The 19,628-nt window shown below is 42.8% G+C and overlaps 1 protein-coding gene across 5 annotated transcripts in view; it reads left to right on the top strand.

Moving 5' to 3' along the window:
• Positions 1-19,628, top strand: part of CSMD2 (CUB and Sushi multiple domains 2) — a 984,984-nt gene that overhangs the window by 948,928 nt on the left and 16,428 nt on the right. For all 5 annotated transcript variants that reach the window (XM_067473669.1, XM_067473670.1, XM_060784605.2 and 2 more), the window contains 6 exons: positions 2,967-3,140; positions 5,467-5,540; positions 10,904-11,015; positions 12,751-12,930; positions 16,196-16,261; positions 16,594-16,755. In XM_067473669.1, coding sequence (XP_067329770.1) covers positions 2,967-3,140; positions 5,467-5,540; positions 10,904-11,015; positions 12,751-12,930; positions 16,196-16,261; positions 16,594-16,755 — 768 coding nt within the window. The remainder of the gene's footprint in view (positions 1-2,966; positions 3,141-5,466; positions 5,541-10,903; positions 11,016-12,750; positions 12,931-16,195; positions 16,262-16,593; positions 16,756-19,628) is intronic.

Here is a 19,628-nt window from a genome sequence, read left to right as displayed (position 1 = left end):
TTGGCGAGTAGGTGCACAACATGACACTATTGCTCCCCTCAACACTTCTGTCACTGGAGTACACGCCACCCCAAATGGGAATTTTAGTTTCACAACCCTGCGTATCTTTATGAGCTCCCGGCAAATAACTTGCTCCTATTTTTATCTCATTAGAGTTTTTAACATTTTATCTTGTACATGTGGCCCGCCCACTGTTTACTGCGACTGTGTTTTTTGTTTATTGTAATGCTATTTTGTTATTGTATTTTTTTTTTCTCCATGTAATTTTGATGATGTTGCTTGTTGTTTATGTTTTGATTTTATTTTGATGTAATATCTTGTTTGGGCTTGGCCCCATGTAAGCCGCTCCAAGTACCCATCGAGGAGATGGTGGCGGGGTATAAATAAAGATTATTATTATTATTATTATTATTATTATTATTGGTTGTTTTGTGCAGAAAACAGCATTATCTGCACAGAAAGTAGCATGTTCTGTATAAAAATAGTATTTCACACAAAAAATATTAATATCTGTCCAAAAGTTGCTTTTTGTACAGAAAATACTGTTATTCTTGTGTGAATTTTACACAGAATATATCTTCAATTATTACTATGTTTATTCATACCCTGTTTTTTCTCTCCACAATGTGGCTAATTAAATTTCTGTGCAGAAAACAACATACTTTTTTATTCCTATCTCACCCAGGGTTTTAACGTCTTAACATTTTATCTCATGCATCTGGCCCGCCCTTTGTGTTTGATTTTTATTATGTTACTTTGCACTGTTCATTTTATTTTGTTTATTTTATATATTTCGTTATGATGTATTTTTTGTTGCTTTGTGACTAATTATGCTGTATTATTTTTGGGCTTGGCCTCATGTTAGTCGCCCCGAGTCCCCTTTGGGGAGATGGTGGCGGGTTATAAAGATTATGATTATGATTATGATTTCTACGTGGAAAATAATATTCCAACACATAAATATTGATTTTTGATGTTTTCAATACAGATTAACCATTTGCCATTTTTATGCAAAATGAATCCCCATTTTTGCAGTGGGATAAACCATTTAAGGGGCCACAGCCAGTATTTATAGATTGATCCAAACTGTAGTATTGATTGATTGCTAGCAGAACAGATCTTGAAAAACTATAGCAAAATGTGCTTAAGGGCTCTGTGTTGGCACAGCGAGTTAAACCGCTGAGCTGCTGAACTTGCTGACCGCAAGGTTAGCAGTTCGAATCTGGTAGTGGAGTGAGCTCTCACTGTGAGGCCCAGCTTCTGCCAACCTAGCAGTTCAAAAACATGCAAATGTGAATAGATCAATAGGTGTGCCATCACACCCAGACACTATAAAGTTAAAACTAAAATGTGCTTCTCTCTTTCTCCGGGTGAACTGCGGGTGCTTTACTTAGAAGCTCAGGATTCTCAGCAACTGAAGCCAGTCCAGATTTGAACATCAAACAGAACATTTATTTCTCAAAGTCCTTGACATACTTGGCACAGCTTGATGAAGTTACAAACACAAATAGTCAACTTGTGAAACCATATAGATGTTATTTCCTTCCCTTTTCCTTCGACTGCTGAGTTAACTTTCCCCAACGGTAGAAAAATCCTGGGATCTTTTACCCTAACCCTGAGCTGCTGTTTTTTAGAAAGAGCAGGTCTTCCCCTATCCAAGCTCAAGGTTAGTTTGGGAATGAAGTAATGGAGCCTCTCTCAATGGCAGAGAAATCCTGAGATATTCTCTGCCCCAGCGCTGAGCTGCTATCCTTTAGAAAGAGCAGGTCTTCCCCTATCTGAGCTCAGCACCAATTTCCAAGGCAAGAGGGTAACCGTACTCACAATGGCCTGTCTGAGCTGCCTAGCTTGGCCACCAGCACATCTGAGGCTTTTTCTATACTGAAGAAGGCAGGAGAGCTTCCCCAAAATGGAGATCTCATCCCTAGGAAAATAGGTGGTCTCTGGACCAAAGAGATACTTTTTTAAGCCAATAGCTGCAAAAGGCTTGCAGGCTGGCTTCCAGCCTCTGTTAATGTTTGACTATTAGGGTGCTGCTAAGACTGTAGCAACCCAGGGGGGAATGCAAAGGGATGCTATTTCAAGCAACTAAGGGGCAATGCAAACCAAGCTCCTGAAAGACGGAACAATAGGTACTGCTTCTGCGGGAAGGTAGCGGCGCTCCATGCAGTCATGCTGGTTACATGACTTTGGAGGTGTCTTTGGCTCTTCGGTTTAGAAATGGAGATGAGCACCACCCCCTAGAATCAGACACAACTAGACTTAATGCCAGGGAAAACCTTTACCTTTACTTAAGCCATTTAAGTCAGTAAAAAATCAAGAGTAGGGATTTTGGTGGACTTCAGAGCCTACAAACCAGAGACTTGTGCTCCACTTTCCCCAACTCCGAACACTGTGTTCTGATAATGCTGAGCTTTGAGCTGTCATATCCCATCCCCCCCCCCCCCGATCTTTTGGCAGCTGTACAAAAGCCATTTAAAAGATTGCAAAGCAGCAGATTGCATTTGGTGCACTTCACCCCACCTGTTGTAGAACAAACAGGTTTTCCTGTTTAGCGCTGTGCCACATGGTGATTTGCCATCATGCGATTGCAGATCTCTTTTAAATCTCAGCAAAAGCAAGTGTAGAAGGGGGAAAAATAGAAGCTTGCCTTCTGTTCTCCTTCAACCTGCCTGCCAGGAGATGGTGGGAAGGTGAAAAGTAATTAAAGAATAATTGACAACAAGACAGAAGCGCTGGGAAAGAAACCCGCGTATCCCTTCTGGCCAATATCATCCCCCTCTTTGAAGAAAAACAACGCTCTCAGCAAAGTGTACATGTCAGGAAATGCACATTAATTTTGACTGGGAGATTTTGGCCAGTTAGTTTAAGCACTGTAAACCAACACATAAGTAAGTTCAATTAATTGAATAGGTCTCCTCCAATGAAACAACCTTTGTTGAGATAACTCATTGGCTCTCTTGCAGCTGTTTTCTGTGGCGATCCGGGAATTCCAGCAGAAGGGAAGCGTGAAGACAGGGGCTTTACCTACCGTTCTTTTGTCTCCTATTCCTGCTCACCGCCATTGCTGCTAGTAGGGTCAGCAAGGAGGTTCTGCCAATCTGATGGAACATGGAGCGGGACCCAGCCAAGCTGCATAGGTAAGGGGAAGGCCAGGGGAAGAGATCCACAAGGCAGTGGGAGGACAGTCCACAACTATGAGGGGTGTAAATCCTCATTTATTTCATTTCCCCATGCACACACACAGACATGACATTCAAGACTGAATACCTTAAACCACTGTTTCATTGTTGGTTGAGATTTATTTATGTCAGAAGCTAATTTGTGTGTGTGTGTGCGTGTCGGGAGCGACTTAAAAAACTGCAATGTTCTCACACTTTCCATGTATCTAGCTTCCTCTTATCTCAATATGGTTAGAGGAGCCCCCGGTGGCGCAGTGGGTTAAACCCCTGTATCAGCAGGACTGAAGACTGACAGGTCGCAGGTTCAAATCCAGGGAGAGGCGGATGAGCTCCCTCTATCAGCTCCAGCTCCTCATGCGGGGACATGAGAGAAGCCTCCCACAGGAATGATAAAACATCAAAAAATCATCCAGGTGTCCCCTGGGCAACGCCCTTGCAGACGGCCAATTTTCTCACACCAGAAGCGACTTGCAGTTTCTCAGGTCGCTCCTGACACGACAAAAAAAATGGTTAGAATGTTAGACTACTACAACGCTCTCTACGTGGGGTTGCCTTTGAAGACTGTCTGGAAGCTTCAACTGGTCCAATGGACGGCAGCCAGGTTGCTAACTGGAGTGGCTCTCAGGGAGCATCCACTGGCTGCCAGTCTGCTACTGGGCAGAATTCAAATTGCTGGCTTTAGCCTATAAAGCCCTAAACGGTTCTGGCCCAACTTACCTGTCCGAACGAATCTCCCCTTACGAACCTGTGAGGACTTTAAGATCATCTGGAGAGGCCCTACTCTCGGTCTCGCCACCATCACAAGTACAATTGGCAGAGACGAGAAACAGGGCCTTCTCAGTGGTGGCCCCTCGACTATGGAACGCCCTTCCTAGGGAGATTAGATCGCCTTCTTTGCTCCTATCATTTCGGAAGAATCTGAAGACATGGCTGTTTGAGTAGGCATTTGAGAATACTGAGCAACAGATATAATAACAGAATAACTATATGACGGAGCTGGACATTGTTTGAATGAGTATCGATTGACGTATGTTTTATTATAATGTTTTGATTTTATTGTTGCTGACATTTTTATGTTGTATATTGTATTTGTGTTTTTGCTGGCATTGAATTTTTGCCTTGTAAACCGCCTCAAGTCGCCGGAAGGCTGAGAGGGGCAGTATAAAAATATACTAAATAAATAAATAAATGTTAATAAAAATATTTTAAAAAGAAAAAGAAAAACTGCAAGTCGCTTCTGGTGTGAGAGAATTGTCCATCTGCAAGGACGTTGCCCAGGGGACACCCAGATGTTTTACCATGGTATGGCTTTCTCTCATGTCCCCACATGAGATGGGAGCTCACTTTGCTTCCGGGATTCGAACCACTGACATTTCGGTCATCAGTCCTGCTGGCACAAAGGTTTAACCCACTGTGCCACCAGGGCTCAAATTGAGAATACGTTTATAATGTATAGAAAAATCACCAACAAAAGTCAAAAACTTGGCATTATACTAAATTTCCTTTAACCAGAAACTAGCCACTTGGCATTTCTCTGTTGTCACTGTGAGAAGGCCCTCCATTGTGCATGTGGCAGGGCTCAGATCACATTGTAGTAGGTGGTTTGTGGTTTGTTCTTCTCCACACTCGCATGTCATGGACTCCACTTTGTAGACCCATTTCTTAAGGTTGGTTCTGCATCTCATGGTGTAGTCTGATCATCACTTTACAAGTCGTCGAGTCTTCTGTGTGTCCAGAAGTCATGATGACTAGAGTTTTTGCATATTTTTAGGTATGGGGGGATTGTACTTTAATACATTTTTTGCAAAAAAAAAGTCTGTACAAAAATCATTTGCTCTTGTGCAAAAAGTTAAGTTTTTAATGGAAAAAAACCCTTCAGTAATTACAATGCCATATTGTAATTACTTTTTGTTGCATTCCTTCAAGTCATTCCTGACTTGTGGGATTTTCAGAGGGTAAGTGTGTACAACTTGCTCAAGGTGACCCGACAGGTTTTCATGGCCAAGCAGGGATCTGTTTTTCAGAATTGTAGTTCAGTACTACACCACACTGGCTGCTAAGTCTGACTTATGGCATCCTAAGTATTCCATTTTATGTTTAATGTTGTCAATCCATATGGTTCCAATTCAAGTTCTTCTGTTTGTTGCCCAAAGTATGAACTGTGATCCCAAAAACTCCTCCCAGAAATCAACAACTCACTGGGTGGACTCAAGGCTTAGCTGCAATATGGGTAGGGACATTGTATATTAAATTATGGTTATATTTGCATATTCCTGTATTACAGACTCAACTCTTACCACATGTGTGGATCCTGGTGTACCCCTTTTTGGAACACAAAACAATTCCCAAGGTTATCAGGTAATGTGCTGTCATCTTCTCTCTCTTTTTCTTTTTGTTTCCTCTTCTCTGCTGATTATTTCCCTTACCTGTTCCATATATAAATCTACCCATCTAATGTTCTCTGTTTGTGAACTAATTTCAATTGAAGTCTTTCCAAACACAGAATGTTTTTGATATTCTTCCACAGCCAGTTTTTGTACTACATTCATGGTACAAATTGATGTTCTTCTCTGCTTTCTGATTTATGGCAGCCCTCAGGTGAACCTATCATGGGGTTTTCTAGGGCTGAGAATGTAGGACTCAGAATTAGTCAGTAGATTTCCATAACCAATTTGCACCAAGGTCTCCATAGTTGTACTCAGAACACTCAAACCCCACTGGTCTGCATGCCAGCATAAACTCTATCCCAGGTATGGACCAACCGAGGCCCAGGGGCCGGATGTGGCCCCTTGGGCTCTTTACTCTGGCCCTCCTCTCTCTCACCATCCTATCTTATCCTATCCTATCCTTCCTTCCTTCTCTCTTTCCTTCCTCCATCTCTCCCTTCCTTACCTCCCTCTTTCTCTCACCCTCCTTCCTTCCACCCTTTTGTCCTTCTTTCCTTCTCTCTTTCCTCCCCTTCCCCCCTCTCTCCCCCCTTCCTTCCTTCCTTCCTTCCTTCCTTCCTTCCTTCCCTTTTGTTTTCCCTCCCTCCCTTCCCTTCCACCCTTCCTTCTTTCCATCCTTCTCATACAATCATAGAGTTGGAAGAGACCTCATGGGCCATCCAGTCCAACCCCATTCTGCCAACAAGCGGGAATATTGCAGTCAAAAGCACCCCTGACAGATGGCCATCTTGTCAATATCTCTCTTCAATTGTGGTGCCCAGAACTGGACACAATATTCTCTTCCTCCCTTCCTTCCTTCTCTTTTTCCTTCCTCCTTTCCTCCTGGGGAATTTTTAGCTGGGAGAAGAGAAGGTAGAGAGGGAACATGAGAACCATGTTCCAAGATTTCAAATGGTGTTCCATTGAGGAGGGAGGGGAAACTGACTTTCGTGTGCTCTAGAGACCAGGGTACGAGGGAGCAATGAGTTCAAATGGCAGGGAAAGAGATTCAACTGAAAAGGTTAGGAAGAACTTCCTCAGAGTAAGGACTTCATCACATTAAGCTGGGAAGTTTTTGAAAGAGGAGAGTTGTGTCTGACTCCATTTAGTTAAAAAAAACCACAACGGGTGTATTCCCTCAGTGTGTCCCTTTGGGAGGTTTCTGAGAAGAGAGGAGGGAGGGAGAAAGATTAGGTATTTCAGTGTCATTTCTAGCATGGGGGAAGGGGTACAAACTCTGCAACTTACCATATATTCTGGTGTACAAGACTACTTTTTAACCCAAGAAAACCTTCTCAAAAATCAGCAATTATCTTATACACGGGGGTAGTCTTATACACGGGAGTCGTCTTATACATGGGGGTCGTCTTATACGCGGGAGTAGCCTTATGCGTGGGGGTCGTCTTATATGCAGGAGTAGTCTTATACACTGGGTGTTGTCTTATAGAGCGGAAACTTCCAATGCGGATTGGAGAATCTGTGGTTGCTGCATATTGTGGGGGGAGCTCAAATATGGCAGTGGCCATGTCCCTGCCGTATGCAGCGACTGTATGAAAGCATTAAGGGCAACGCTGTACAAGTACGGTAGAAGAAAATCCATTCATCAGGATTTGTGGACTTAATGCCGTCCTGATAGTGAGGTGAAGAGGCACCTCACCGGGAAGGTGTAAGTGAAGGGCGGAGTAAGCTGCAGCCGTCCAGGATACCCGGGGTATGGAAAAAACGAGATAGAGTGGCTCTGGGACCAGAAAAACACACCTCCTTTACCTGTCTGGCCCGCCTTTGTATCCTATTACCGTACTTCCTCCTCTGCCTCTCAGATCTCACTCCTGAAGACTGCAGTGAAGCGATGCAGGTGCGAGATCTGAGAGGCAGAGAAGGAGGTACAGTAATAGGAAAATTACCATATTGAAATCAAATCTGATGCTTTTAAAAATTTTATTTGGTGTGCATTGGAGGAAGGGTAGTCTTATACAGCGAGTATATCCCAAACTCTATATTTTAATTGGAAAAGTTGGGGGTCGTCTTATACGCCCAGTCGTCTTATATGCCGGAATATATGGTAGCTGTATGTGTTCTGGGAACAAAGGTATAACACTTCCATAATCATGTACAAACAAATTACTAGGGGATACTTGCATTATTGCATAATGGCAGTGTGGCTTTGAAGCTACAAGGCTATCCAATGCTAATCAAGGTCGCCAATTGCATTATTCCCACGCCTCTGATAAGTGGGGGCCCTATCTACACTGCCATATAATCCATCTCCTGAATCCCAAAGTTCTGGAGACTTGCATCATTGCAAAATGGCAGTCAGGCTTTGAAGCTGCAAGGCTATTCAATGCTAATCAAAGTACCAATTCCTGCATTCTCACTTCCCACAGAGAATGCCTGCCACTGATATAATAATAATAATAATAATAATAATAATAATAATAATAATAATCTTTATTTATACCCCACCATCATCTCCCCCGATGGGGACTCGGAGCGGCTTACATGAGGCCAAGCCCAAACAACAAATTACAACAGAGTGAAACATCAGGCAATAATGCTTCTGGAACATGGACAGACAGCCCTGAAAGGCACTAGAGTGAACTCAGTGGAGCTTATTTCGAAGGCTTTAAAAAAAGAAAAGAAATTGTTTTGGCAAAGACCTAGAAAATGGTAGCTCCTCCCACAACTTCCACATTTTCAACTGGGAGCAACAAATCCTACTTCATTAGAAATCTTGCAAATAAATAAATAAATAAATAAATACGGAGATTTGAGAAAAATCAATTTTCTCAATTCTTCCTGATACATTAAAAAAGACTGTTGCCCCTACATTTAAATGACTGAAAAACTATACTTGGATCCAAACTACTGTAGTGACCCCAGCGGAGTCTCAGATTTTAAGTGTAGAATTCAGTGGAGTTTAAATAATGTGGTAAAGTGGTAATGTGTCCAGAGGAGGGCGACTAAAATGATCAAGGGTCTGGAGAACAAGCCCTATGAGGAGCGGCTTAGGGAACTGGGCATGTTTAGCCTGAAGAAGAGAAGGCTGAGAGGAGATATGATAGCCATGTATAAATATGTGAGAGGAAGCCACAGGGAGGAGGGAGCAAGCTTGTTTTCTGCTTCCTTGGAGACTAGGACGCGGAACAATGGCTTCAAACTACAAGAGAGGAGATTCCATCTGAACATTAGGAAGAACTTCCTGACTGTGAGAGCCGTTCAGCAGTGGAACTCTCTGCCCCGGAGTGTGGTGGAGGCTCCTTCTTTGGAAGCTTTTAAGCAGAGGCTGGATGTCCATTTGTCAGGGGTGATTTGAATGCAATATTCCTGCTTCTTGGCAGGGGGTTGGACTGGATGGCCCATGAGGTCTCTTCCAACTCTTTGATTCTATGATTCTAAGAGCTGTTGGAGAGTGGCATAGGCTGTCTGGAAGTGGGGTGGAGTCTCCTTCTCTGGAGGCTTTTCCACAGAGGCTGTCTATTGGGAGTGTAGACTGGACTACTGAAATGCTCTCTACGTGGGGTTACCCTTGAAGACGGCCCGGAAACTACAATTGGTGCAACACACGGCAGCCAGATTGATAACTGGGGCATCCTACAGGGAGCGATCAACCCCCCCCCTGTTTAAGGAGCTCCACTGGCTGCCGTTTATTTTCCGGTCCCAATTCAAGGTACAGGTTATCACCTACAAAGCCCTAAACGGTTTGGGACCTACCTACCTTCGTGACTGTATCTATCTCCACATACCAACCCGGGCCCTTCGTTCCTCGGGGGAGGTCCTCCTTTCACTTTTACCAATCTCACAAGCTCGTCTTGTGGGCACAAGGGAGACAGCCTTCTCTTCTGTGGCCTCCCGACTTTGGAATTCCTTGCCTGGGGAGATCAGAAACGTTTAAAAAGAACCTCAAAACCTGGCTTTTCCGCTGCACCTTTGGTGAGTAGGTGCACAGCATGATATTTTGCACCCCTCAACGTTTTCTGTTAATGGAGTTCGTGCCCTTCAAATACGATGTTTGGCCTCACAACTCTGTGTTTTATGTGTTCCATATAAATGCTCTGTTCCTATTTTATCTCATTATAGTTTGTTAACTGTTTTTATCCTGAATATGTGGCCTGCCCATTGTCATCCTTACTGTGATTGTGTTTATTGGAATGTTTATCTTAAGATTTTTCTCTCTCTTCTAATGTTATTTTGATGATGTTGTTGCTGTTTGCTGTATATGTTTTGATTTTATTGCTGTATTATGTTGTCCGGGCTTGGCCCCATGTAAGCCGCTCCGAGTCCCCATCGGGGAGATGGTGGCGGGGTAGAAATAAAGTTGATTATTATTATTATTATTATTATTATTATTATTATTATTATTATACCTTCCTGCATGGCAGGGGGTTGGACTGGATGGCCCTTGGTGGTCTCTTCCAGCTCTAGGATTCTATATCAGAAGCAATATGGGGTCTCATGAATACACTTGTTTTCCCCCATCCACCATCTCATCCTGACCAAGGCCAACCCTTTTGGGATCCAAACGTTTCCCATGTCTCCGAAAGAGGAAAGGGCAGGCAGGGGGCTTGGGGGGAACCCCCTCCCTCTTTGCCCACCTACCCTACTCCTGCCCACCATACGGCCCCCAAATTAAAAAGTTTGCCCATGCCTACTCTATCCTATGTATCTGTGTTGAACAGGATACTTTGTTTGAAAATAGTTTGCTCACAGAAATATGCAAAACTTGGGTAACAACAAACTCTTACTATTGATCCATGTACTCTGATCAATTTCAACCAATTTTCAGAGGAACAGGGTAACTAAATCCTCTTGTAAATTTCCTGTGTGTCTCTCACTTAATCCCATGAAGCCATTTGCATGTGATGTCGTTTCCCCCCACCCCGTAAAGCATCTTATTCACCAAGATGACTCACAAGTAGGTATTAATAATACATTTTGGGGGCATTTGATCCAAAGTAGATTTCTCCCTTCCCTCCTGCAAAGCTTCTAATTTGTCACCCTTAATCCTGGGTTTCAGTGTATTAATTCCGATTTCCCCTGTTAATCCCAAACTGCAGAATATGGAACTCAAACAAACTCTGTTCATTTGCAAAGTTGTAATGTAATCATGAAGCTGGAACAATGGGCAGAATTTTTATGGGAGAGCTGGCTAACATTTGGTTGGATTAGAAAGTATTTAGCAATGGCACTCTTGCTTGCCACTTTGATATCTGATGGATAGATGTGGTTAAAGCCGAACAGGCAAATTGATCATAAAACCATCTGACACAAATAATGCCTGTTTTCTCTTTAAAACAGATTGGGAGCATTGTCTTTTTCAAATGTCACAAAGGTTACCTTTTGCAAGGATCCACCACAAGAACGTGCCTTCCAAATCTGACATGGAGCGGAGTGCAACCAGACTGCATCCGTGAGTCTTGTGCCTTGATTTTATTTTATTAAGCAAAATGGCTTTTGCAATATAGGCTGGACAAAAATTACTTGGGAATGGGATGTAAAATGAAACAAGATTTAAATGCAAAAACTTTTTGGAGAAGATCATTAGAAAAATTGGGAAACTATTCAAAATACCAATCCAAGTCAATATGGAATTTATGTTAATGGTAATTACAGGGAATAAAAACATTGCTGCGAAGAACCAAGACTTATTTAAAGCAACGATTTAAGCAGGAAAGGCGGTAATAGCCTGGGGGTGGAGAGATGAAAAAAAATTGGAATTTGGAAAATTGGAATAATTATTTATTTGAACAAGTCCAATCAGATATTATTGAATGCATAACACAAGAAGATTCACAGGAGGACAAAACAGAAGAAATTAAAGAGAAATGGGCAACATATAGGAAATGGGTAGAAGAAGGTGAAGCCAGCACAGATATTGTACAAAGATTTCAAAAGTTGTGTTCGTGGTTAAAAATAAAGATATAGAGCCCCCGGGGGCGCAGTGGGTTAAACCCCTGTGCTGGCAGGACTGAAGACCAACAGGTCGCAGATTCGAATCCGGGGAGAGGCGGATGAGCTCCCTCTATCAGCTCCAGCTCCTCATGTGGGGACATGAGAGAAGCCTCCCACATCCCCTGGGCAATGTCCTTGCAGACGGCCAATTCTCTCACACCAGAAGCGACTTGCAGTTTCTCAAGTCGTTCCTGACATGACAAAAAAAATAAAGATATAGATATAAAGATATATAGAGAAAGGGCTTAAGGAGCTGGGCATGTTTAGCCTGAAGAAGAGAAGGCTGAGAGGAGATATGATAGCCATGTATAAATATGTGAGAGGAAGCCACAGGGAGGAGGGAGCAAGCTTGTTTTCTGCTTCCTTGGAGACTAGGATGCGGAGCAATGGCTTCAAACTACAAGAAAGGAGATTTCATCTGAACACGAGGAAGAACTTCCTGACTGTGAGAGCCGTTCAGCAGTGGAACTCTCTGCCCCAGAGTGTGCTGGAGGCTCCTTCTTTGGAAGCTTTTAAACAGATCTGTCAGGGATGCTTTGAATGCAATATTCCTGCTTCTTGTCAGGGGGTTGGACTGGATGGCCCATGAGGTCTCTTCCAACTCTATAATTCTATGATTCTATGAAATGAACACAACCCCTATCACCAGATAAATGGGTTCTAGAGTATCAGCACTGCAGCAACTATTAGCCGCTGTGTAGTGGTGTAAAGTGTTGTGTTTAGGAGGCCTGTCTAGATCTTTTATCTTGGGCATTTCAAGACTGGGAACAAATGTGGGGAGTGAACTCTCATTTGAACAACTTCTGTATACTGTTCTTGTTAAGCCAAAAGATGGGTCATGTCCAATTCCCTTTGTCAGTTTTCCAGTTGCCATGCCCTCGAGGCACAGAAACATCTCAATCCAGGGAATCTGGGATCCAGTCTCATGGATCTGAAACACTGATTCTTAAATACCCTGGACCGAATGTATTCATTCAGAGGTCCAGTTCTCAAATTTGCTGTAAGGGATGCTAGATACCATCAGCTAGAAGGCTGTGCTTCTTTCATCTGTTGAAGATCACCACCCAGTTCACCATTTATAAACAGTGATGAATGTTAGTTTTCAACATCTAATGAAATTCTGAGGAGATGTGGAACTCAGAAAATAAGACAGGCTTGCTTTTTCCAGCTTGTTCTCTTGCATATCTTTCCAGCTCACAACTGCAAAGAGCCAGATACCCCAGCCCATGCCAATGTGGGTGCCCTAGACTTGCCTTCCCTTGGCTACACCTTGATCTACTCTTGCCAAAGTGGCTTTTATCTCACTGGAGGATCAGAACACAGGACTTGTAAATCTGATGGCAGCTGGACTGGCAAGCCTCCTATTTGCCTAGGTAAGTGTATTGGAACAGGGTCTGATGAAAGCTTGCCTTTTGAAAACCAGGTGCCCTTTGCAATCCTACTAGTTATATTTCCCTAGTAATGGCCAACAAATTGTTGGCACAATGAGAAGGAAAAATACCTTAATTGTTCAATGTATTGTCGAAGGCTTTCATGGCCGGAATCACTGGGTTGTTGTAGGTTTTTTCGGGCTTTATGGCCATGGTCTAGAGGCATTCTCTCCTGACGTTTTGCCTGCATCTATGGCAAGCACTCACTACCTCTGAGGATGCTTGCCATAGATGTAGGCGAAACATCAGGAGAGAATGCCTCTAGAACAGGGGTCCTCAAACCTTTAAAACAGAGGGCCAAGTCACAGTCCCTCAAAACTGTTGGAGGGCCAGATTATAATTTGAAAACAAAAACCATGAATGAATTCCTATGTACACTGCACATATCTTATTTGTAGTGCAAAAAACACTTAAAAACAATACAATAATTGAAATGAAGAACAATTTTAACAAATATAAACTTAATCGTATTTCAATGGGAAGTGTGGGCCTCCTCTTGGCTGATGAGATAGGATTGTTGTTGTTGCTGTTGTGTGCATTCAAGTCATTTCAGACTTAGGTTGACCCTGAGCGAGGGCTAGATAAGTTACCTTGGAGGGCCGCATCCAGCCCTCGAGCCTTAGTTTGAGGACCCCTACTCTAGAACATGGCCATATAGCCCGAAAAAACCTACAACCTCCATTGTTGTTTAGGACAAATGTCTTCTAGGGGTAGAAATCTTTGATTGTTACATTCTTGCACGTGAAGTTGAATCATATCCATAGTTTAATCCCCAGCAGTGAGAAAATAAATCTTTCCATGTGGTTTTCACCTGGTATTTGCATATCCCGAAGTGTCATGTAAAATTATTCCACACACATTTTGTTTTTGCACAAAAGATCACATTTTTCACACACATACACAATTTCGGTGCAAAATGAGAAGAATACATGCAAGTTCTGTCTAGCAGTTTCCATGGTTAATAGCATGCATATGAGACTCCCCCAGTTTTAAAATCCTTATAGACCCATGCTCTATGAATTCCTTTAATCCCTTTAAAACTCCACTAGTTAAGCTTGTTGCTGTTGCCACATCTTGTGACATAATTTAATTATGCACTGCGGAAAGAATTAACTTCCTAGAGCCTGTCTCAAAATCCTTTACTGAGCAACACTCTTAGAACACACAGTGCAGCTGGTATCCTGCTAGTGTTATATATAAAATTTCCCTTATATATGTCTATGGGCGGGCTTTAGCACGGCTGGTTAATCACCAGCAGCAATAACTCTTTCCCAACCGAAAGGTTGGGAGTTCAAGCCCAGGTTGGGGTGAGCACCCGACTTTCAGCCCAGCTTACTGTCCACCTAAGCAGTGTGAAAACAGCTGTAGGTGAGATTAGAGAAATTAGGCACCACTTAAGTGTGGAGGTATTTTAAGGTAAAGGTCCCCTGACATTAAGTCCAGTCATGTCTGACTCTGGGGTGTGGGGCTCATCTCCATTTCTAAGTCGAAGAGCCGGCATTGACCATAGATACCTCCACGGTCATGTGGTTGGCATGACTGCATGGAGGCATTTTATGGCACCATAAAAATCTGGCCATCAAAAAACAGGAGGAAAGTCTGTGATCAAAAAGGCTTGTTTTCATAGAGGATGGAGCGACAGCAGCCCCCTGTGGCCAGAATCGAGCATTACCTCCAGGATGGCAAAAGTGGGAAAATGCTGAGACACATACCTCTATCAGTCTATCCTGTATATCTAACGGCATTGAATGTTTGCCATGTATGTGTTCTGTAATCCACCTTAAGTCCCCTTTGGGGTGAGAAGGGCAGAAAATAAATACTGTAAATAAATAAATAAATGTCCTTTCAGGGCTTCCTTATACCAATCTATGTCCTTTCTCCTTCCACGGCACTCAACAAAGGTCCTACAGGTGATATCTTATACTCAAAGCCATCCCATTTTCTCCATTACTTTAACATAGCAAATGGTTAAATGAAAAAAAAGCACAATAGTTGCATAGTGCCTAGTGAGCAGCAGCCCTAAACAGTAGCAAATTATATCTTCCATGTTAGTGGAGTCATGAATCTTGTTACTGCTGCTGTGTGCCTTCAGGTGATTTCCAATTATGGAGCCCCTAAAGTAATGGTGTTTTGGACTTCAACTTTAACTCCCAAAAATTCCAGCCAGTTTACTAGCTGTTAGGAACTTTGGAAGCTGAAGTCCAAAACACTTGGAGGCCCAAAGGCTGGAAACCACTGCCCTAAAGCAAACTATTCTTCGTTTATGAACCCGCATCTCCGTTTATGAACCCGCACACTCCCTTCGTTCATCTGGAGAGGCCCTGCTCACGATCCCACCTGCGTCGCAAGCGTGGTTGGTGGGGACGAGGGACAAGGCCTTCTCTGTGGTAGCTCCCAGACTCTGGAACACCCTCCCCAAGGACACCAGACAAGCCCCTACGCTGGCAGTCTTTAGGAAGAGCTTGAAGACCTCGCTATTCCAGTGTACCTTTCCAGAATAGGAAACTTCAGCAATACGTACCAGAAGCACTTAGAGATTAAGATTGTCCGCATATTGCACCTATCCAAAAATCCTTATATCTCACTCAGCATACTCAGCACTTTTTAATCTGTACCCATCACATTTGTCCCGGTCTAGTTTTTATTGTGTTACGGTGTATTGTTTTTTATTGCTTACTGTTATTGCTTAATGTTTTGATTTGCTTTTGGTTTATGTGTATTTGTTATATTGTTGTTTTATTGAGGGCCTTGGCCTTTGTAAGCCGCATCGAGTCCTTCGGGAGATGTTAGCGGGGTACAAATAAAGTTAATAATAAATAAATAAATAATAATAATATTCATGGGATTTTCTGAGGCTGAGAGTGTGTGACTCACCCAGGATCACCCAGTGAATTTCAATGGCTGAACAGGGACCAACCCTGCTCTTCAGAGTCATCTCTACTCTGATAATATTCTGGCTTTCTCAATCAGGAATCTACTTCATAATTTAGGTTGAACTTCAGTGTCACTATCCAAGATTCGGAACCTATTTAGGAGATAGATTCAGTACCTTGGATAGCCCCTTTGAAGATGAAATATATTGTCTCCATCCCACCCTTGTAGGCTTGACTTTCATTAGCTACTTACATACTCTCACCCATATGATATATCTGCATATTGTACCACTTGGGCGTTGAATGATCCGTGGTCCTTTGCTTGTCTTTTTCAGCGGATATACGACCGAGTGGGAGGCCGGTGGGCACTGCGAGAGACCCACCTCTTCCAAAAGTGCCAGGTAGTCCTTTTTAATTAATTTTATTAGCATCAAATTAATAACATTAACACTAACAGCAAACAGTTATGTAGTCCATATGGCTCACCTAGAAACCCTGATGGTGTTTCCATGCCTGCAAATTTACGCATTGGTTGAATGATGAATAACTTCACAGCAGAAAACACATCCCATTAATCAATATATTTTTAATTAATGGCAGGCCCACGTAAATGAAAATGAAAACACACAGAGTAAAGTAAAAGACAAAACCAACCTCTATCCAGAGCCATACTTTGAGCTTCTGACCCACATCTTACCAATTTTTTTCCTCCCATTTTGTCTCTTGTTTCTAGTTCCGCCGGATGTCTTTGCAAAAAATTCCTTCTGGAAAGGCTCTTATGAGTACATGGGGAAGAAGCAGCCAGCCATGCTGTCTGTCACCAGCTTTGACCCAATCACTAGTAAAGTCAACGCCACCCTCGTAGACCACAGTGGTGTGGAGTTGCAAGTATCTGGTAAGATGTCCTGGCACCTCCTGCTCTGGGACACCTAATTAATTTAGGGGCAGAATGTAATTAGACAGGAGAGGTACTTTACACCAACCCCGATGTGTATTGCCATCACCTTTATCTTGGAAACATGGATAGTACAACTGGCTCAAGACATTTGGCTGCTGAGATTAAGAAAATAGTGGCAGTGTCAACCACCCAAGTCCAGATGCAGAGTGCATTTGACCCTTTGTACCCATGGATTCGACCATCCTTGGGTTGGAAATATTACCCCTAAAAAACCTACAAAGAGCACTTTTATATAAGGAGCACTATTTTACTAAGCCACTGTATATCACGGGACTTGATCATCCACAGAATTGGGTATCCACAGAGGGTCCTCTCTGAGTTCATTCCAGAATTCCAGACATTAAATAAGCTAATGGAATATTGTGTCCAATTCTGGGCACCATAATTGAAGAGATATTGACAAGCAGGAGTGTGTCCAGAGGAGGGCAACTAAAATGATCAAGGGTCTGGAGAACAAGCCCTTTAAGGAGCGGCTTAAAGAGCTGGGCATGTTTAGACTGAAGAAGAGAAGGCTAAGAGGAGACATGATAGCCATGTTTAAATATGTGAGAGGAAGCCACAGGGAGGAGGGAGCAAGCTTGTTTTCTGCTGCCCTGGAGACTAGGATGAGGAACAATGCCTTCAAACTACAAGAAAGGAAATTCCATCTGAACATTAGGAAGAACTTCCTGACTGTGAGAGCTGTTCAGCAGTGGAACTCTCTGCCCAGAGTGTTGTAGAGGCTCCTTCTTTGGAAGCTTTTAAACAGAGGCTGGATGGCCATCTGTCGGGGGTGCTTTGAATGCAATTTTCCTGCTTCTTGGCAGAGGGTTGGTCTGGATAGCCCATGAGGTCTCTTCCAACTCTATGATTCTATGATTCTATGATTCAAAGTACTGAAACTATTTGAGTGATATGATTTGAAGCTTTGAAGTTCAGAGGAGGAGATTAACCTTCACCATTGATCTGGAAACTACCAACCTCCATTGTAGAACCTTAATCTAGCTAGGTTATTTGACAGATAGAACAGAAAATATTTCAATCAGCTCTTCCCATATCTACCCATACAAATGCCACAATCATATTGAACAACAAACACTTTACTGCATTTTCATGACATCTAGAATTTGTAACTTGATGGATGTGGAGCTTGGAAAGTTACTTCTGAAAATAATAATATGCTGGGGCTATCCATAAATGAGCCATGATGGAATGATCCAACTGTTGGCTTCAACCTGTCCTTGTATTCACTGCATCTAAATAGAACTTTCTAAACTCTGAATGGAGGCCCACCTCCTTGTCATTGGATGGTTAAACACAAGAAGTGATTCCTTATACGGGGTGAGGCAGCATAACTTCCTTTTTTAAAGTCGGTTGAAGACGTAGCGGAGCGCTAGTGGTCTCGTTCGAGAGGCAGGAGTAGAAAGTTTTGTCCTGACACAGTTCAGTCGCCATCATGCGTTGGAACAGTGAGGAGCGTGCTTTTGCCGTTGAGGCCTACTTTTCAAGCGGATGTTCTGTAATCACAACCCAGCGCACCTTTCGAAATCGCTTTAATTAAGCCCCGTTGGCCCCTGTCCTGGACCGGAAATCAATTGTGACGTGGGTTCAGACAAACTGCAAGTGCGACAAGACAAAGAACTGGAGTCCCTCGGCCCATTAGATCACCTGAGAACATTGAGGCAATGAGAGCTTCAATGTTGTGATCACCACAGCATTCTGCGTGCAAACATGCATCTGCCCTTGGACTTTCCGATCGTTCTGTGAGGAGAATTCTTCATGATAATCTTCATTTCCATCCTTACAAGATGATGATTGTGCAGGAACTTTCTGAATGTGACTTCAATTCTCAGAGGAACGCATGTCTTGAAGTCGTTCCTGAGGACTTTTTTTTTTTTTAATTTGTGTGGATCCGTCAACAAACAAAACACGCACTACTGGGCTGACAACAATCCTCGAGAATTGCATCAAAGGCCTTTGCATTCACCTAAAATCACAGTGTGGTGTGCTATTTCCTCAGCTGGAATTATTGGTCCCTGGTTCTTTGAGGAAAATGAAGTCGCAGTGACAGTAAATTTGGACCGGTATGTAAACATGTTACAGGAATTTTTTTCCCCCACAGCTAGATGGGTTGGATTTAGGGGACATTTGGTTCCAACAAGATGGTGCAACTGCACACACTTCAAGAACATCGATGACTGTTTTGAGGGAACACTTCCCAGAGCACCTCATCTCAATTAGGGGGGATTTGGAGTGGCCAGTCCGCTCTCCAGATTTGGCCTCTTGTGATATTTTTTCTATGGGGTTTTTTGAAATCCCATGTTTATGTGAACCGTCCAAGGACCCTACAAGATTTGAAGACCAACATCCAGGAAGAAATTGCCAACATAACGCCTGCTATGCTGGCAAGAGTCATGGCAAACGCCAGAAATCGGTGTATTCAATGTATGTTGAATTGGGAACGTCACCTAACTAATTTGATCTTCAAAACTACATAAAACAAAACTTTAGGTATGCGTCTACATTATAAAAAAATTTCGATTCATACAATGGGTTTTATTAAGTTTTGGAAAAAGGAAGTTGTGCTGCTGCACCCTGTAGCTTTTATGGCGATGTTCAAAGGAGAATAATCAGAGTTTCATTGCCATTTGGGCATGTGTCCAAAAGGCAAGGCTAAGCAAATGGTCCCAGGAACATTGCTGAACAGTTACAGCCAGTGGAAACTTATTAAACATGATTAAGATTGTGGGGTTTGCGTTCTTTCTGCTCTTTTGTTCAATGTGACATAATCAGTGCATTCATTTTTATCTGCTTTTTCACCTGTTCACTGA

Source organism: Anolis sagrei, chromosome X (genome assembly GCF_037176765.1).
Source record: "Anolis sagrei isolate rAnoSag1 chromosome X, rAnoSag1.mat, whole genome shotgun sequence".
Classification (NCBI taxonomy): domain Eukaryota; kingdom Metazoa; phylum Chordata; class Lepidosauria; order Squamata; family Dactyloidae; genus Anolis; species Anolis sagrei.
Note: the sequence above shows the minus strand (reverse complement) of the source record. Positions and strands in the feature narration are given on the sequence as shown.